A 16889-nucleotide genomic window follows, 5' to 3' on the forward strand; every position below is an offset into this window, starting at 1 on the left:
CTTAAAAATGTCCTTGATGAAGCAAAAAATACATATTACATCTCGACCACTGAGTACATGTCCTGTGATGAAATGGAAAGCACGTGGAACAAAGTACAATATTGCCTCCAGGGAAAGCACTTGCCTGGGTGGTTGTGTTACAACGTAACCAGTTGCTTTCTTTCTAGAAACATCATTTTTATTTAAAAATAATTGACAATGGTTATTAAGACTTTATATGACTTTTTATGTTTGGCAGATGTGATTTAAAAGAAGATTAACCAAGTGAGCCTGTCACTTCAAGGAAAACAAATGACAGTATATGTGGCGAATGAAGTCAGCTTCGGACTTTTATAGTTAGTGATATTAATGAGTTTTTCTAAATATTAAATGAAATGTTTCAACATCTGGAAGGTCTGCGGACCTCAGTTAAAGAATATTTTCTGGAATTCCCTGGCGGTCCAGTGGTTAGGACTCCATGCTTCCACTGCAAGGGGCAGGGGTTCGATCCCTGGTCGGGGAACTAAGATCCCACTAGCTGTGCAGTGTAGCCAAAAAAAAAAAAAAAAAAAAAAGGAAGATTAAAAAAAAAGAATATTTTCCAGATAGCTAAGGCATTAAGGCATGATGTTATAAAATCATGCATGATTAGCCGTCCATTCAAAGTACAAGATAAACAGATTTAATGTAACTGAGTACAAGAAATTCATCCATATGGTTTCTGATTCAACATTGAACCTTTATGAAACCATTGCTGTAGAAACCACCTCTGCAGAGTTTTGATTTTGTATCTGGTACCCATGATCAACTGCAAAGGCTATTAAAATACCTCTCCTTTCTCAATTACTACATACTTCCACACATTTACAGAGACCTTTCTCTCACAAGTGTTTTATAGTTTCCAGTGTAGAGGTCTAGAACACCTTTTAAGACATACTCCTAGGTATTTTATGGTTTTGATGTTACTGTAAGTGGACTTATTTATTTCACTTTCCAGCTGCTTGCCACTAGTATTTAATACAAGCACCTAAAAGGCTCTTCAGACCAAATGTTAAGAACCAGTGAACTACCGTGAGAGTTCAGCATGAAATGAATTTTGGTAAGTTGAGCAGAGCAAAATTTGAGCTTATTCTTGGTCAACGTCAAAATGATGTCTGCAGTTTTTAGAAGTATTAGAACATTTGTTTTCTTCTTAAAGTCCTAATTTAAAAAATTCTTCCCCAATTATATATGAAGTAGACAGAATAACGAACCTTCACGTACCCAATGTTGATATCAGCTCAGCCCAGATCTTGTTTGAGTTTCGTCCCATTCACTCTCCAGTCCTACATTGTTCTGAAGCAAATTCCAGGCAAGACAGAATTCCAGCCTAACAATCTTATGTATTTGTAAGCACTTTATGTCAGTGACTTTGAACCACAATGTATCATGCACCCACTGAATTACAGAGGTTGCCGAAATATAGATTCTATGCAATATTCTTATCCCCAAGAAGCAGTCATATTCTCCCCAATTCCATGGCTAACCAAATGTTCTGACCTTTAGCGTATTTTAAGAGATTCATTTAATGTTTTCCAGCAAATATTAGTTCACCAGGAAGCCTCTGAGATACCTTCAAATACAGTCCACGCAGGGAATGAGAGAACGGCATTAGGTTTCCTCTGTCTTGAAACTCAGCCACTTGGGTGGCTTCATGATCAGTCCCTTAAAAAGGTTTCCGAGGTCACCTGCGTCCGGGCGTGATGACTGACCCTGCACGGGAGAAGGCGAGGGTGACACGGCAGATGTTCTGACTTCTGCTCTCAGCACAGAGTAATTTTTGTGACAATTCCAAAGGCTCGTGCTCCTTCACTTGGTCTAGCAGGTTTTTCCATCACGTACAAAAATAAACGTTTCAAATAACATACTAGGCATGCCAGAATGGCTATTCTGTTGCCGTTATTAACTCTAATTTATATACTTAAAAGGCTTACATTTATTAATACGTGCCGGCCCAAAGAAGTTTAGGAAACTATGGTTGTGTCTTTTATGAAAATAAGCATGCAGGGACAATACTGTTAGCTGACAGCAATTTATACCTCCCCCTACCCCCAAGAGAGATCCAGTGAGAGTGTTCATAAAATTAGAGCATGTGAACGAACCAAAAGCGGTGAAAAGGACTACATGGGAGGATCAGAAGAGTAGATGGAATCTTACAAGCAAAATGAAAGGCAGCAGTAGAAGTCGACCTCTCCAGTTCCTCCCACGGACCACCCTCACGCAGGGAAGCATACCCAGAGACACATCGGGCGTGAGCGTTTGTTTATTCCATGTGTAAAGGACAATTTAAAAACAAAATGTTAGTAACACTCTGAGAACATTGGTCTTGTTCATCTGACACATCCTCTATCGTCAATTTTTATTACAAAAATCAGAAAAGTAAAGATTCATGACAGTATTTGCACAGTGTAACCACTAGTTGCCTAAACAGAAGCTAATTTCTATAAAACCATAAACTTAATGCAGCTTTATTAAGAGAGATTCAAAATTCCCTCAGTTAACTGGATATACATAGTGGTATATATTTTAAAGCAGAAAACCCCAAAAAACAAAAACAAGGAAAAAAGAAAATATATGTCAAAAGAATCAGTTAAATATTTTGACCTGACAGTCCCCTACAAAGAGTAACTTCCACTACATATAGGGGAAACCATTATCTGTGGTAAAAATCCTAGAGTCCAAGTAGGAAATGTGGAATAAAAACACATCAAATCAGAAGTCGTCAGTCCCAGGCTGCAGGTGCTTTCAGTGAAATCCAGGGCAGTGAGCTACACCATTAAAGAAGGGACCACTCATGTCCCCAAACCAATACGTGTGTCTACAAGTAAGACCTTCACCACACGGCACGTAGCAAAGTTATCAATGAAAAGACTTTGAAAAAGACAAACGTTCTTTTCTTCATACAAATCACTGCAAGAAATCTTTGTAAGGCTGTACCTTGCATAGGGAAAGAGTTGTCTTCTGTCAAAAATTCTACTGGAAAGAGTAAAAGCAAGCTCTTCAAAATGATGCCCGCGTGCAAAGGGGTAAATTACTAGGCACCTCATTCACTGTCTGCAATCTATCCTGATCAGATACGATTTAATTTGACGGAAGGAAAAATGGCGATTTACGGTGATGGTATTCAAGAGAAAATATTGAGATTGGCAGCAGAAAAATTAAATTTCAAAAGTGCACCCTGAGAGAGGCCCCCACTGTCCCACGGAGAGACACGTGTGTGCTAAAGAAGCCTACCTGCGCTCATGCTGGGACTCGGCGAGAACCTGCCGAGCAGAGCGCACCTTCTCAGAAAGCTGAAGTGTAAGAAAATAGCACAAGTTGTGGCATTCCTTCAGGTTGACGCTACACTAGCATTCGGAGTTGGTTAGCAGGAGGCCTCGTGTGTCCAAGCGGCGGCCTCGGCCCTAAGAGCCGTGGAACAGGTGCATGGTGCCCAGGACGGCGCTGTCGTGCCCCTCCTCCAGCTTCACGGAGTTGGAGTGCTCTATCACACTGCTCAGCTCAGGGATGCTTTCGGCAGTGTCTCCAAACCCGTGGTAGTGTCCGTAGTGCAGGTTCTCCCCGATATCTTCCACCCAGGAAGGCCTGCTGGCTATGCAGCTACTTGGACTCCCGTTCAGGTGCAGAGAGCCGCACATCTCGGGGTTAACGCTCGTGCCCTTTTCTGGCTCTTCAGTCCCATTAACACAGGGAGAACCCTGGCTACTCGGAAACGGCGGTCCTGGAACTAGTCCACCGCCAATTCCATTAGGTCCTGTCAAGCACTGGTCACTCCTGCTCTCCATCCCACTGAGCTGTGTCGTGGAAGGGAAGTCCAAATGTCCATTGATGAGACATCCATTTGTCAGTGTATTCGATACGGAGCTACTGTTTTTCGTATCTGCATTAAGAAATACACCTGTCACCAAAATTCAGAACCAGAGGGGAGGAGACAGTATAAAATGCTTCATTCCTGCTACTGTTTTAAAGGATTTATTTAGTTTCCTTTCTTTAAACAAACCAGTTCCTCTTGCAAGGCAAAAAACGGTGCATAAGTGATTTAAAAGTAAAACACAACAGAAGCGTTTGCCTGGTAAGATAGGAAACATTTATAGATTTCATTAGTGCTGGGGAACCAAATGAGAGAACTTCAGCTGACAAACATACCGCATGAAAAACACCAACAGCACTGAACTGTTCTCAGTTTAAGACTACTTTGGAGAGCAGTTTTAAAAATCGTCACGTGTGAAAAAGTCCATCAGAACTGAACGTGTTCCCACAAAGGGTTAAAATAAACCAAAAACTTCTCCAGCTTTTAAGAAATTAAAAAAAAAAAAAGAAAGAAAGAAAAGCAGTTGATGAAGTATGTGAATTAAGGAGGCTCCCGGGACAAAGTCTGACAGCGTCACAGGAGGCTCCTCAGAGCGCTTCCTCCAAGCCAGGGACGCGCACACAGGAATAGGAACAGGGAGCGCTTTCCTCAGCAACACTCGAATCCCACAGCACTTCTGCAAAATGCCACACAGCACTGTGAGACTGCAGGAAGAACCATGAACCCTAATGATTCCATGCATACAGTCTTGGGCCAAGAGCACAGTTCTGAAGAGTTTCTTCTGAGTTCAGCAATTACAGTGACTATGATCTCCAAGGTTCCACTTTCAAAAACCATAATCTGCACATATAGACATCTGTTAAGAGGGAGATGTCTTATGGGAAAAAAATGTCAATCACAAAACGTTTGGACACATGGGAATAGGCAATTACAAGGTATTTTCTGTATAGTGAAACTCAAGAATTAATATTCATGTTCACAGGAATTCACAGAACAGTACAGAGAATGATCTAAAATTATGACTTGCTTAATGATGTTAAAATTTACCCCAATGTTCTGCACTATTCAAGTAAAGTGCGACATTAAATACAGAAGCACTGACTCTGTAACCTCTAGAATGAGGACACACAGGTGTGTGTCCCATGACCCTAACACCCCACACACTATGACCCCCGACTGGCACCCAGACATAGGTTTCTGTGTGTCCTGAAAATCTTTCTGATGACAAAAAAAATCACATCTTGTTCAATGAACAAAAACATCTTCTAAACATTCTATTAATCATCAATTTTCTGGCAGTTTAAGTGACACAGTTTAACAGCCGCTATAAATTCTTCAGCGGATTACGGATTATTTCTTTTCAAATTGAACGACAGATTTTCTATTTAGTTAAACTTAAGGCTGGAGAACAAGTGTTTCAAGAACTAAACATGAGGTAAAATTAAAAATAAAACAAGTTATTCCCAGGGAAATATTTATTTACTTTTTCCCCAAAATAAACAGCTTTTCCTGGGTAATAAAACTCATGAGTAGGATGTTGACTTTGATAGTTAATAAGACAACTATACTACTACTAACAAAGATAGAAACTATATTTTTAGGTGACTGGGCCTCAGAAATCCGAGTTAACTAGACGGATGTTTTTTTGTTTAATGGTCACTGCATGTGTATCTTTCTTCTCTGGTGCCCAGCTAAAGTAAATTAGCTCCATTATGCATTCTCAAAATCAAGGCTAGTTGTAACCCCATGTCATTATGAAACATCTAGTAAAACTGAGCATGAGAGCAGCAAACCTCCCAGAGACTGGCTAAGACCTACGGCTGCTTGGTCAGACCTGCACCTGCCGACGGACGGTCTGCAGGACCGCCCAGGGCCGCCCATACACTCTGTTCCAACGTGCCTTCCAGGACTCGCCTCTTGCACCCCAACCCCTCGCCCACCTACTGCAAGTGACCGCTAGCAATTCCATACCTTTTGTTTATTCAGTCAGAGAGTGTTACAAACGAAGTGATGAAAAACATGGGGAATGCTTACTTGGCACCTATCGTATGGGATGAGTTGAGTTTAAACATTGGCCTTTTCAACGTTAGGTTCAAGAGCGGCATTAAATTTAATCCGAAAACCGAGGGAATTAATGTTTGAAGATTAAAGAGTGATTACTTCTGCCTTTTTAAAAGCATGTAGCAATGACATTTTTTAAAAAGCTGGCTTTGAGTTATTTATCTTTAGCCAAGATCTTTAAATGTATTATCCAATCAGTTTCCCTTGGAAAATCTACCCATTTAAGTATTTGGCAAAATGGTGACTCCATCCGTGACAATTCTGTAGCTTCTAGAAAGATGTACACATTTTCTTTTCATCTTAGTGAACAAAAATGATTTTTTTCATGTACCTCTGGGAAACAATATATATAATCTTTTATCCCCAGTAAAGAATTTAGCATACAGATATAATAAAACTTTAAAAAAACCAGTATCTATTTCCAAATATATTAACGTATTAAGAGAATGGCTAAAATGTTTTCATGGTCACCTAGATAAAAGAATGGTAGAGGGCTTCCCTGGTGGCGCAGTGGTTGAGAGTCCACCTGCCGATGCCAGGGGACACGGGTTCGTGCCCCGGTCCGGGAAGATCCCACATGCCGCGGAGCGGCTGGGCCCGTGAGCCATGGCCGCTGAGCCTGCGCGTCCGGAGCCTGTGCTCCGCAACGGGAGAGGCTACAACAGTGAGAGGCCCGCGTACCGCAGAAAAAAAAAAAGAATGGTAGAAAAAAGCATTAGCTAAATGGCTAAATCTTTAAATAGTAAAAGAAACAAAGCCCTTACTTTTTAAAAACCAAAAATGACTCAAGTGTTTTAATATATCACCAATTTTAGTGAAGAAGTGTGTTCTGTGAGACACAGTGCTCAGCATCTTAGCAGATTCAGAGTGAGCGCCACACAGACCAAAGCAACCAGGAATGCTGAGTTAGAGGTTTCACAGTGGCCTGACTGGTTAGAAGTCAAAACCACAACATCTACTAGTTCTCAGTGTTTACAGCCAGACATTCCTTTTGCTGTTTATCGCTTCGAAATTACCAGCAATAGATGTTCGTTTGGTAGAGTCACCCCAAGGTGCTCTGTCAGAAAATGAAAAACGTGAAACCTCATTAAAATTAAACAAGGCACATTGAGCAAGTCTCAAATCAAAATAGGAAGATTGCACTTATATTTCTCATATCCATAAAATGCACCAAAACACTTCTCCTTATAGCTACAAACTTGTCCAAGATATGCAGATTATAGCATAACATTCTTTAAAACACTGGGCAAAGTGCAAAAACTGCTTGAGCGAACGCATGTTAGAAATAACACGCATACTGGTTCTTGCAACGGCAGGGGGTCTGCATTGCTGAAACAGTATAGATTTCTATTTCTTTCGGTCCAACAGAACCACCCTCCTGCTGTTTGGTGTCTTCGACCATTGGACCGCTGCTGTGGCTAACAGGAAACTGTCCACTCCCACCTGTTACAAACTCTCTATCGACGTGCATGCTGTCAGCATCGTCTTCCGCCTCGCCATTCAGGAGCGGCATGGGGTCATCCGAGCTTTGAGCTGCACAGAAAACAAAGGCAATTTTAGGTTCCCTACACCGAAGCAGAGAACTTTAACACAGATGCTTCTCATTCCTTGTTGTCTGAGCACTGGAGGCTCCAAAACTGTCAGGTAACTTTACAATCTACGGATTATTAATGGACTTGGCACACTACCAAGAAACGTACTTTTCCCCAACAGAAAACAATTCCTCAAATGTGCAGTTTCGATGAAAAGTCATGGCATTTCAGATACCTACTTGAGATTTACTTGTCGGCATAAATTTTCATTTAGGGCTGTTATTTAGACAATGTAAAGCAGTTATACAACTCAGAGACATTTCTAGCTCGTTTTAAAGATTCAGGACACTCTACGTTATGCCCCCACATGTTCCTTCAGTTGTTTTTCATAAAGAAATGACAATTCTTGAACAACATAAAAACCATTAAAACGGTCCTCAAATTTTAAAAAAAGTTAACTTATTTCATTAACAGAAAATAAAGTAAAAGCCGAGATCAAGACGGGTTTGTCCAGTACCACCCGAGAGCAGCTCTGGCCCTCTGCACCAAGATGCAACGGAACTGGAAACACCCACTAAACGTCTGGGTTACAAGACATCTGGAAAGGACGCTACGCACGCACCTTTCTTATGAGACTCCCACTCCCGCATCTTGGAGAACAGCTCATGTGCACACTTGGCCACTCCTCTAGGGGTCACATACCCTGGGCAGCAATGCCTCCTGCACTCCCGGGGCAGCCTACTTCTCGGGAGCAGCCACTCTCATGCAGCATATGGCTCTCCAGTCTTAAGAAGCACGCATTTTTACAAAATTGGATCCAAAGAAAATCACTTGCATGCCTCGCCTTTATTCACTTACCATGGCATGAATGCATCCCATCAAGTAAATTCAAAAGGATCTTTCAAGTTGAATAATAACCCACTGTATGCCTGGATTACAGTTCACCCACCACCCAGCTCCCCACTGCGGTGTGGGTGGCTCGTTTTCTTTCCCATCATGAATATACCATAACTGACATCCCTATAAACGCACCTTTGCATACACTTCTGGTTCTTTTCCAAGATAAACTAGAATGATTTCTGGGTCAGAGGGTATATACAACAAATAAGTAACAACTTTCAGTGTAATTTCTTTCAAATAAACATTTAAAAACAGAGAGACCTGAACTGTGCAGCTTCAATTACTTCTAATTTTGGACACACACGAGTCATTTTCAATATAGGAATGAGCATATCAGTTCCAGAGTATTCTCCAAACGGTTGAAACAGTTTTAAATGAAAAAAAGTCTTAATAAAAGAGAAACACAAATTCTCAATGATCAGTATATGGAAGAAACAGAAACAGAGCCGTGTAATTTGTGCAGTTGAGAAAAAATCTGCACAGGTGTGAAGCCAAAAGCACCCTACAGACGGAGGTGATTTAAAGCCAGAGGCAACAACTGAGGACTTCAGTCTTGTGAAGCTTTTCTTAATCCTCCACAGGCCCCAAGTCAGCGATAGGCTAGGCTCCATCTTTGCTATGAAACAAGGTACTTTCAAAAAGTCAGTGGTAAACAGGACGTCTTAGAAAATGGAGGTGGGGTGGAGGGCTGGGAGAGGGATGTTCCAGGTACTGGTTGACAGAAGCCTCACAACCTTCAGTGCTCGGTCAGTCACCGTGGAGATGAGGGGCCTGCAGTAGCAAGGCCCACGTTTGATGAGCCAGACCAGGCAGTTTACTGAGAACCAGTGCAGGTTATCGGGGCAAAGCCACAGACGTCCTCATACAAAAGGTCAGACTTCACTGGGGATACGGTGCAGATAGCTTTATGTAGCCATACTCATAACGCCTGGTTTTGTTCAGGAATTCAGGGCCCGTGTTCCTTGGGGAAAGTGACATCTAGGTTACAGCGGCAGTTTCAGATCTCCGAAAAGCAGGTTTTAAAAAGAAAGCTGACAGGTGAGACACGAGGACCCCCCCCTCCTCCCCCAAAAGTGCAACAAGAAAACAGCTTCATGAAGGCAGGCAATGTGTCTCTTCACTCCCCAAGCCCAGTGCCTGGCAGTGTTCCATCGATGAATGATGCCCAGGCTCTAGCCAGAAAAGGCACACACACAGAAAGCAAGCAAAACTATTAAGAGTAACGAGAGTAGTCATCTCAGGTCAGACTAGCTATAAAATGAAAAAGGACAGGAGGGCAGACCTGCCACTAGGGGGCCAGACGAGCTGGTGGCAAAGGGAGGGATTTTCAAAATAAAAGCGGGTATAGAGGAGCGGGCACAATACCACCTTAAAGCAGAGACTGATCCCTTAACCAGAGGCCTACGCAGTGCACGAGGGACGCTATCCTTCTACACGTGTCTTTTGTTCATGCAGGTAGCTGCTCACCAATAGAGCGGGATAACAACGAAACACACCAAAGCTTTCAGATTCTAGTAAAGAAAACTCTTGAACGTGGGAGGCATATGCTAATACAGACAGCCTAGGATTTAATTACCCTCTCCGTAGATATGCAGTCTTTGCAAGGCGTTTTTCCCATACAGTCTCCATCTGCCGGGCTGTGCAGCCCCCTGGCTGCTAACCTAGATGCCTAGAGCCCTGGGTGATGGATTTTATACCGACACCTTCATGTCTTTGTTTCTAACACCTGGAAACGGGAAGGGCTGAAACAGCTCAACGGGAGCACTGAGGTGGTAATCATTTACCTTTTAAAACTGCACTATAAGCCATGAAATTAAAATTGGCCTTTCAGAATTTTGACGGACACTGCATCTGGACTCGACTCCTTTCTCCACAGCCACGGAGCACGCCATCTGCGGCCTTTTCTCCCAACACACCTATCGCCATCGCCAAAGGAACTACCGAAATATTCCAGGCCGCGTCTGAGAAAAGTGGCTTGTAGACATCTCAGAAAAAAAATTTTCTTCCAAAAGTATCCATTTTGATTCTATTTGTTTTAGAAAAGCAGCACTTTCCCTTCCCATTTTCCTATTCCAGTTAAAAGGAAAAATTACCGAACATTGGTTAAAAGCGTCCTTATCTTTTACTTTGACTGCCAAAGCAGGTATTTGTTGACTAGACATGACTTCAATACACGTTAGACGATGCGTTATTTATGACAGAAAATCACCTAGGATTGGCTCAAAATAAACCCTCCCAGTTTTCTTCCCCCAGGGGTGGAGTCATGACCAGGTGTGACCACTGCCTAAGAAGCCCCTCATCCTTGACCTTGGGGCCAGTAAAGATGCTCCATTCAGGAAGGTGCCCAGGGCAACACAGAAACCCGCATCTGAATTTTCATCTAAGACTTGAAAAAAACTCCTAAAGCCAGATACCAGTGAGATTCTAAAACTAAACAATTTCTGATCAAGGAGTTTTAAAACATAGGAAAAGCCTTAACTTTTAAAGACAGGGAGGGTCTGCAGCATTCCAGAAACGGTACCATCAAGGAAGCTTATTTCCGTGCTGGCTGTGGGTCAGCTTAGGAAGACGTGCCCTCACTGTACAAGCGGCACGCCGCTCACGCCAAGATGCAGAACATGCACACAACAGGATTTCGACTGCCAGGCGCACTTACAAGGCACATCTAGGGCTCGTGAGAAACGCCTCAGCAGACTTAACTTTTAAGGCAAGGAAATCTCTTACAAGGCAAAAACCAGTCTACACAGTCCTGTGCTTTAAGATGTGAACACTTAGTTAGGTAACAGGGCGCCACTACCTAGACACAACCCACACAGCTGACACCATGCGATGTGCGAACGCTGTCAAGCACTTTCACTCCGCGTGTCAAGCGCAGCCTGGGGCCACGGGACCGACTAGTGGCTCACGGTCCTCTGTGCCTCTTGAGGGGGCCAGTGCGGGAAATCCTACATGCTGACCCACAACCAAGGTTACCTCACACCCCTCTGGCCTTCCCACTGAACTGGGAGCTCTGACCATTGGGGAACCCTGTTCTCCATGAAACGAACCAGGAAGGAAACGTTTCCTTAGTGGTTTCCCTGCATTACTAATTACAACTGTTCTCTTCTACTATACAGTACATTTTACCCAGATAACTACCTTCGCAAAGAAAGGTCCTGTTAAAATCACACCACCACATAAAGCCAGTAGGAAGGTGGTTCTACCACACGGTGACCTTCCGTGGGACTCCTGCCATGGCCCCAACTGCAGCAGACTGGGGGTGGGGAGATTCAAGAGGGCAGGTTAGTGAAGGTGCCAAGGACACGGAGAAGCAGTGACAGTTGTGGAAACACTAACGAGGGATCTGGGGTTCTGCTAAAAGAACACGGAAGGGAAGGTGCATGTGACACCGACCACCCGGAACAAAGCGTGCCAGGACCTGGCCCTGGCTGATTCCCGCTGCAGCCGCCACAGTGTGCAGAGGACGAGGTGCATGAGGTTTGCTGAGCTCAAGACTAACACAGAAAATCACCTGGTTCTTAAATGTCATTCATTCAGACTGTATTTATAAAATGCTGTGTCTTTGGGGACTGAGATAAAACAATCATTTGTTACTGCAATGCAATTAGGAATGTTCTCTGGTCAAATTTTTAAAAGTAAATACAGCCATTTACTGCAAGTTTGAGAACACTGAAGATACACGAGACGTTACTGAAGTCTTTTGTGTATGTCACATACATGGAACTACATTACCAATTTGATTTCTATCATCTAAAGTTTTAAGTCATTAGCTAACCTGTATCACTTAACAAGCTCGTTAAGCCACACCCATCCTCCTTTCTCGTCTTTTTAAGCCTGGTCAAAAGGAACAATTCGGAGCAGAAAGTGGAGGGAGATTCTCTATGTTAAATCCATCCTGGGGATCATCTGCTGAGCAACTTCCTACTGCTGACTTGAAGCTAAGGCATGCTGTACTTTTCCTAAATGGTGTTTTATATTAAATACCTAACACGTGACATATGAGATGCTAAGCTCAGTAATACATCTATTTGACTAAAACAAAACCGTGAAGTCAACACGTGAGGTCTGGTACCACCACAGCCTCCTACTGATGGCAACTGTTAACCCCAAATAAAACTGTAGGTTCCTGGGTCAGTTTGTAACTCACACTGCCTCTCCCCAGTGAACACCCTGGAGCTGCACCCCAACAATTATGGATTAAAAACAAGATGAAAAGTTTCTCTCATGGATGGGAGTGGCATTCTTCTCTATCCTGGATCACTGATAATTGGGACAAGTTTTCCAGGAATACATTTGTGAATAATTGCAGTGACTCCTGAAGATTAACTAGAATGCTAACAGACCTAACACAAATTTTACTGAGCAGCTGAAGTCCCGAGGTCCACCTGTCATTCCATCCTGAGCAAATGGTTGGTAAACAGGGAGGAAAAGAAAACCCAACCAACCCAAAACCTAGTTATACACTGATACTTCCTTGCACCATCTTAAGTGAACAAAATCCATACCGGGGAAAATACTACCCCAAAGTACTTTTCATTTATATCAACCACCCACATAGCTTTGGATTTTATTTCACCTTCGAGAGGTCGTAGCCACAACTATCACATCTGTGTTCTGACCAGAGTGCATTCTGATACTGGTGTGAATGACCACATGAAAGGCATTTAAAGTATATCTGTAGTAAAACTTGCTTCCAAGGACAGTCTGTATTTGAGCAGAACAAATTATCACTGCATAACATTCTTTTACATCAATAAGGTTTCCATGGGAAAAATTACTCCGATTACCTTAAAGTATCTGAAAACAGTTTATTGAGAGAGATCCTACTCTCTATGGAGAGGAGGAGGTTAACTTTCACATTCGTGATTCCAAACTTAAAGTTAAGAGTCAATTTTACAGGACACATACATCTTTAAGAGTTGGCTTAGCCAGAAAAATTTCTGAAAGTGATTGCTTTTGTGAATATATTTTCCACACTAAAAACATCAATACGTGTAGTTATTAAATTCTAGTAAGACAGAATAGACTAAGCTTATTGATAAGGTCCACGCTATGCATTTATGTTGCCAAGATATTATTCCAGGCATCTCTTTTTAAAACAGCAAACTTAAATTGCGCTCCCCGCAAAAGATTTAAAATTTCTCTAAATACTTTTACATGTGAAGTTATTCGAAGATGTATTTTATATGCATATGTTACACAAGGGAGTAAACACATATTTTTTTACTCTGGCATTAGAACTAAAAACTTATCTACAAAATGAGTAATTCAGAATGAGCAAAACCTCAAGCTCACACATTTATACAGCAAATCAAAACAAGATGTCAGAAATTAAATGAAAATGAACTAAAGCAACATACAAAAAAAAAAAAAAAAAAAACCCACACACATACCAAAAAACCCCAGTCACAGAATGTAAATAACTATACAGCTACTGAAGCCAACTATTATTTCACTTAGAAAATTCAGGCAGTTGGAAAGAAAAACCTTGTTTTAGTAATTGAGGATTACTGCCCCAATACCCCATTCACAGTATGTTATGGCAAAAAGAAAAAAGAAACCTTCTCCCAGAGAAAAGAAAAAGGAGTGCAGCGGCAAGGGTGGGACGAAGGCCCATCTGTTCTGCAGGCGCATCCACACATATGCACAATCCTGAGTGACGTGTGGGCTGAACCCCAGGGGCCAGTAGCCACGCGAGGGCCCGGAAACAGGAGCTGAGAAGTCAGGCGCACGTGCTGAGGGTGAGAAGACCCCCGCTCTCTCCACGTGCACTGGAGCAGCACTGAGGCTTAGCTGTGCGTAATCATCCCCTGCAAACTCAAACGCCAGGCTGCAACCCCATTTTCTTCTCAACTGGCATCCTCGACCTGAGCACTAAGGGATGGGCACTTTGGGAAAGCTGCACTGTGAGTTTCATGTGCAAAACACCAATCTCTAACTCAGTCAGCCAAGATGAATCCCTGTCTAGAGGAGGAGAATAAAATCTCCCAAATACCTGCATGATTATTCAAGCCCTATTTGTGCACCCCCAGGGTCTAGGAAACAAGTTCTTAAGTTTTAGGAATCCTTGGAAAGGCATGAAAGAGATACTTCAATAAGAAGATGCTGGCCAATTCAACCCAACTTAAAACCTGATGAGACTAGTTTAAAACTCTTTAGGTACATTAGAGTCTTCTTAGAATGTTAAGTGACATCCTTTTTAAAAAACTAAACAGAATTTAAGATTTATCCTATACACTAACATGATATGGACACCCGTCCAATTCTTGCATGAGGTCGTAGAGTGAAGCTAACAATACCATCCCAAAATTATTAACCAGGCATTAAACAAAACAAGGAATATTTTTTGAAGTTTAGACATACCTTCAGGTTGTGCATGTGATTTTTATACCTTTCTAAACTCTATTAGGCCCGTAACTTACAAAAGCTATGAATCTGAGAAACTATTACTTTCAAGTTCATACATTCCTTTCTATAGAAAAGTCACATAATCACAAGTTTTTATACTGACCAACATTTTAAAAGTTGTGAAGGAGATGATACAATTTTACTGACTCTGTAGGAGAAATGTTTTTGTTTGGATAGACTCCAGTTACGCAAAAGAGGCACAGCACTGGGAAGAGGATAAAGCTGACACATTAAAGTCAACTGAATCTAGCCACTCGGGTTTTGCTCAGACTATACATGTATAGCTGTTGTTTTTTTAAAGCCAAAGGGCACAACTTTGTAGTTATCTCCAGCAAAGTTATCTGAGTGCATAATTTCACCATGATTACTTTTCACCATCATCTCTAAATTTCCCTTTCCATGTAAGTTTGCTAAATATTCCTGCCAAGCTAGTAATTCTTAATTTTTTCCCCCTCAATGAAAGGGAGAGTTTTTTCCTCAACCATAAAGAGTGACTAGCTGACTCTGCTTATTTACAAACCCCGAAACCATCTAAAGATAAAAAGGTGGAAGAACACTTAAAACTAAAGTAACTTACCTTAGAGACTTAAGTCCTCAATGTCAAAGTGGCACACCAGGCCTTGCTGTCACAAACACACACCACACTGTGTCCAATGCAAACATCTACCTTCCCAGATGTGAAATTATATTTTACTATCAGACCAACAATTGTTGTAAGCCCAGGAAAATTCACAGGAAAAAAAAATGAGGCACGGGGGCAGATTTTTTTTTAATAGTTGTATTTCAAACAGGAACAACAAACGAGAAAAATCTAATTCATGGCAGGTAAACCTGGGTGTGCAGAAAGTTATATACACACATTTACACTTCAGCTGTCAACACTGCCCTCTCATATCCTCCCCTTTCGTTAAATGGCCAATCTTCAAAGTGGCAACACAGGAAAAACTCCTCCATCACTGCACCAGAGTCCTCCGGGCACAGTACCCCTTACGTGAAGGAGTCGTCTCGAAGGTGCTTTCAGCCATAAAAAAGAAAACATGTTAAAGAAAGGAAACAAGTTTGCTCTTTCCCACCCACAAAGTGGTCTCACCTGTGGTTCTAGCTTTCTTTACTCCAAAGGGTTCCGAATCTTCCAAGCATCTCTTGCGATTTGTTCCCACACTAATGTGATTAGGAAATACATTCGGATGGCCCCCATTGAAGGGGCCACCGTTATAGAAAGGATTCAGATGACAATTCTGGAGGTTCAAGAGAAACTGGGTACACTCTTGGAAACCCTGGGTTTGAGCAATGTCTGCTGCCGTCAGGCCACTGGCATTTCTCAGGCTGTACGACACAAAAACACTGAATTACATCCCATTACCATTTGCATCTGGTCTCTGTTCCTGCTGAACTGACTAACTATCTGCAGGTGATATGAAAGAGCATACAGATTTACAGCAAGTCTGAATTAAAGAAGGAGTTACTCATCCTAGCTCTGTAACTAACTTCTCTCTTATGCACATTTGATTACTAAGCAAGATTTGGGAGATAGTAATTTAAAAATCAATATACTAAACTTTAAAAAAAAGGCATCTTCCTATTTAACTTCTCAAAATCATTTTTTATGTTAGTCTGAAGAATATAAATTTATGCTAACTTCAGACTTAACCTGAAACTGAATTCTATATTATCTGCACTTAATTTTAATAATCCATTCCTTTAGCTCGAGTAAAATCATAACAAACAAACATGTACTGAATTGTCCATGGCATTTATAACAATTGGCTTCCTAACAACAAAGGCAACTGGCTTAACGACAAGCCAGAATTTGTGCTAACATGTGACACTATAAGTGGAAGTTTAGAAGGATGTCCTGAGACTAATTTATCATCAGACTGGAGATCTGAAAAGCTGAATTTTTTGGCCTTAGGAAAACTTGCAGAAGTTCAGAGCATTTGAGTGGGTGTTTCCTTCTAATACTGTCCTAGGAACTCATCCCCCTAGGCTGAGTCCTACCATCAGAAAGAATCAACATCATCCTGCGTGGCTAATAACATTAACAAGTAACGGTCCGATGTCCTCTGCATTAGCTAAGAGTCAGACTAAATCAGAAGTGGTGGCAGAATATAAATGAAAGCTCTAAATAAGATGAATACGAAAGAACCAGTTGAAATTGT

The 16889-nt window shown here is 41.8% G+C and overlaps 1 protein-coding gene across 3 annotated transcripts in view; it reads right to left on the reverse strand.

Moving 5' to 3' along the window:
* Positions 1 to 2265: 2265 nt before the first annotated feature.
* Positions 2266 to 16889, reverse strand: part of ANKRD10 (ankyrin repeat domain 10) — a 33071-nt gene continuing 18447 nt past the window's right edge. For 2 of the 3 annotated variants that reach the window (XM_019921015.3, XM_073795411.1), the window contains 3 exons: positions 15821 to 16056; positions 7334 to 7423; positions 2266 to 3898 (listed from right to left, as the gene is read on the reverse strand). In XM_019921015.3, coding sequence (XP_019776574.2) covers positions 3423 to 3898; positions 7334 to 7423; positions 15821 to 16056 — 802 coding nt within the window. In that variant the 3' untranslated portion in view covers positions 2266 to 3422. Of the gene's footprint in view, positions 3899 to 7333; positions 7424 to 13233; positions 16083 to 16889 lie in introns of those variants that run through there. The other variant, XM_019921016.3, reaches the window with a different exon arrangement.

This window comes from Tursiops truncatus, chromosome 18 (assembly GCF_011762595.2).
Source record: "Tursiops truncatus isolate mTurTru1 chromosome 18, mTurTru1.mat.Y, whole genome shotgun sequence".
Taxonomy (NCBI): domain Eukaryota; kingdom Metazoa; phylum Chordata; class Mammalia; order Artiodactyla; family Delphinidae; genus Tursiops; species Tursiops truncatus.